The sequence below is a fragment of the Mustela lutreola genome, chromosome 1, assembly GCF_030435805.1.
Source record: "Mustela lutreola isolate mMusLut2 chromosome 1, mMusLut2.pri, whole genome shotgun sequence".
NCBI lineage: Eukaryota > Metazoa > Chordata > Mammalia > Carnivora > Mustelidae > Mustela > Mustela lutreola.
In genome coordinates this window covers 274,174,427-274,177,692 of record NC_081290.1, presented here as the reverse complement: position 1 = coordinate 274,177,692, position 3,266 = coordinate 274,174,427, and the positions used below count along the sequence as shown (strand labels likewise).

Here is a 3,266-nt window from a genome sequence, read left to right as displayed (position 1 = left end):
TATTCTTATGATTAAAAGCAATGTATTTTTCTACCTCACACCATACCTGAACATTGATGTTCTATATGGGTTAAAGATGTAAATGTAAGAAGCAAAACTTGAAAACTTTTTAATTTTATTTTTAAAATAAACAGGACAGGGAAGGACTTTGAGAAGTATATGAACACAACTTTCAATCTGAGTCAAGCTTCCTCATTTCTGCATAATAACTTTGGTGGTAAATCCTTGATCCCAACTGTATTCACAACAGTATCCAGGTAGTAGGTCCCCCAATTCTGGTTATTTTGAAGTACTTAATCCACTGTACTGGATTTCCTTATGATTAAAACATCTAGGTAAGTTTTTATTTCCTTCATTGAAGAATAAATAAAACTTCATGGCTGGCATTTACTCAATACATTTTTTAAATAATGGAAGCATTAATATTGCTAAATACACTCACTGGATCCAATTACAAATTGAAAGAAAGATGAGGGCAAAAAATACCAATTTCATACCCAATCTGTGTTGTGAGTTGACCTCTCAGCAAGGTAATGTGTAATGTCAGGGCCTTCAAAAATGACCTTTGTAATACAATAATCAACCTCCAAAATTTCTATAGAGAAATTATAAAGAGAGAAGTCACTTTTGACTTTTTATGTAAGTCTAGAACATAAAGTTTACAGAGGAGAAAGGCATTCATATATAAAACAAAACATATTCCCAAAATTCTTAACATTTATTAAAATTTAAAAAAGTATTCCCAGAGAATTTAATTAAATGTAGGTAGACTCTGACAGTCTACTATATGAGAGACTAAATGTGTATTCATCTACCAGAAGAGTCATTTGATCTAGATGTACAGAATTCATTGAACAATTTAATTTCTCTGCCCAAAACTTCATTAGGATATAGAAACTCAGCCATATGCTACCATCCCAGTATAAAGTTATAAAGTTCACTTCTCATAGATCTATCCTCAGCTGTGAACATGTGCTGTGAAATTTCTAATTATTTAATTTGACCCCTGTTAAATTTATTTCTACTGTTATATTAAATTTTTTTAACAATGTGAATTTTTAATTTTAAAATCTCACTCTCTTGGACTAAGAATAATTTCTATTAGGTCATATTTTTATATACCATGGAGGTGCCATACTCTACCAACAAAAACTTGAAGTAAAACCAAAATTTGTTGCTCACTGAAGAAGCTTAGCTCAATATGATTATATAGATCAGAGATTAAACTTATACAATTCTCTTGCTCTCTAAGGGTTGTAACATACTCCATTTAGATAAAGATTAATTTATATAGCTATTTCAGAATAAAGAGTCTAACTAACCCAAAGGAGATCATTTTTAAGATGTAATCACTGATAATGGAAGCAGTCCTCGATTCTGTGAAAGAATGAATATCCTGTTCTGCATGAGCAGTAAAGCCCTCTGTCAACTGAGGTCACATTTTTACTCCAAAGTTTCCGCATGGCATTTTTTATTTCTGCATTTCTCAGGGTATAGATTAAGGGGTTCAGCATGGGAGTTATGAAGGTCAAAATCACAGTCATGAATTTATCAATGGGAAAGGTAGAATTAGGCCTTGCATACAGAAAAATACAGGGAATAAAGAATAAAATGACCACAGCTATATGGGATGCACAGGTGTGGAAGGCTTTGTGTTTCCCATCCAAACCATGAGTCTTAAGGGAGTGTAATATGACCCCATAGGAAACTAGGAGAATGAAGAAGATGCCAGTGCAAATGGCTCCTCCATTAGCTATCATAGAAACTCCAATGAGGTAGGTATTGGTACAAGCAAGTTTCAGTAAGGGATACATATCACATATGAAGTTGTCAATGACATTGGGGCCACAGAAAGGGAGCTGATAAATAAAAAGAAACTGAACCATAGAGTGCAGAAAGCCTCCAGTCCAGGCCACCAGCAGCATAAGAACACATGTCCTCTGATTCATGATAATTAGATAATGAAGTGGTTTACAGATGGCTACATATCGGTCATAGGCCATCACCACCAGAAGAATGACTTCAGCACCAGCCAATAAGTGATCTAGAAAGACTTGAGTCATACAAGCCTGGAAGGAAATAGTTTTCTTCTCATAGAGCAAATCTACAATCATCTTGGGAGCAATGACAGTAGAATAGATGGCATCTATAAATGATAAATAAGCAAGAAAAAAGTACATGGGAGAATGCAGTGACCGGCTGGCCATAATGGTTACTATGATAAGCAGGTTGCCCACTATTGTCACAACATAGATGAGTAAGAATGGGACAAAGAGCACTTTCTGCCCCTCAGGATCCTGTGTGAGCCCTAGAAGGACAAACTCTGTCACATTGTTTCTATTTCCCATATATTCTTTGGAAGGCATTGAACTCAGGCATCAGAGGCTGTAAATGAAAAGGCCATAATGAATTTGAGAGGATCGCGTGCTTTGTGTCAAAAACCGTTGCCACATTCAACCACGTTTGCCCCACAGGGCCTCACACAGGGTGACTTTCCAGAGAATGAAAGTTTAGAATCACCACCCACAGTTTCTGCTTTCATTTCCACAAATATCCTGCATCAACTACAGGGAGATGAGTTCTCTACCTGGGAGGTACATGGCAGTGGGCTTATCTGTGACATGACCTACCGAAAAACAAAGAAGCAGCTTTCTCCAGAATCCTGCCTACGAATACTTCATTTTTTATTTTGTATGTCATTTCTTTTTTTCTTCAATGCTTTCTGGGTTTCTGACATTGACTATGAAAACAAGATCATCCTTAATAGCCTTGTTTACATAATAATATCTAGTGCATGGAGCATAAAGTGATTACCTGACATTTAGATAACTGCCTTTCTGATTGACTTCACTATGAACTCCAAATATCAAAAAGTATGTCACCTCCTACGGTGAAAGACCCAGACATACTATGAGTGCCCCTTAAATATTTATTAAACTTTATTTAACCCAGCTAAATTTTAAACATGTAAGAAACCATCTGAGAAGAGATCAATACATTAAATTCTTCCCTTGGACACTTGGGTGGTTCAGCTAGTTAAGGATCTGCCATCAGCCCAGGTCATGATCCCAGAGTCCTAGGATTGAGCCCCACAGCCAGCTCCTAGCTTAGCAGCGAATCTTTTCCCTCTCTCACTCCCGCTACTTGTGTTCTCCCCCTTCTTTTCTCTCTCTCTCTTTCTTTCTAAAAAATAAATAGAATCTTAAAAAAATAAAAATAAAAATAAATTCTTCCCTCTTGTGAAAGTACACTTTGTTTGAAAATAC

At 36.0% G+C, this 3,266-nt stretch overlaps 1 protein-coding gene across 1 annotated transcript; it reads right to left on the bottom strand.

Annotated features, from left to right (window-relative positions):
- Positions 1-1,349: 1,349 nt before the first annotated feature.
- LOC131807702 (olfactory receptor 4A15-like) lies at positions 1,350-2,357 on the bottom strand. Its single transcript, XM_059133299.1, has one exon. The coding sequence runs from the start codon at positions 2,346-2,348 to the stop codon at positions 1,350-1,352; it is 999 nt and encodes a 332-aa protein (XP_058989282.1). The 5' UTR covers positions 2,349-2,357.
- Positions 2,358-3,266: the final 909 nt, after the last annotated feature.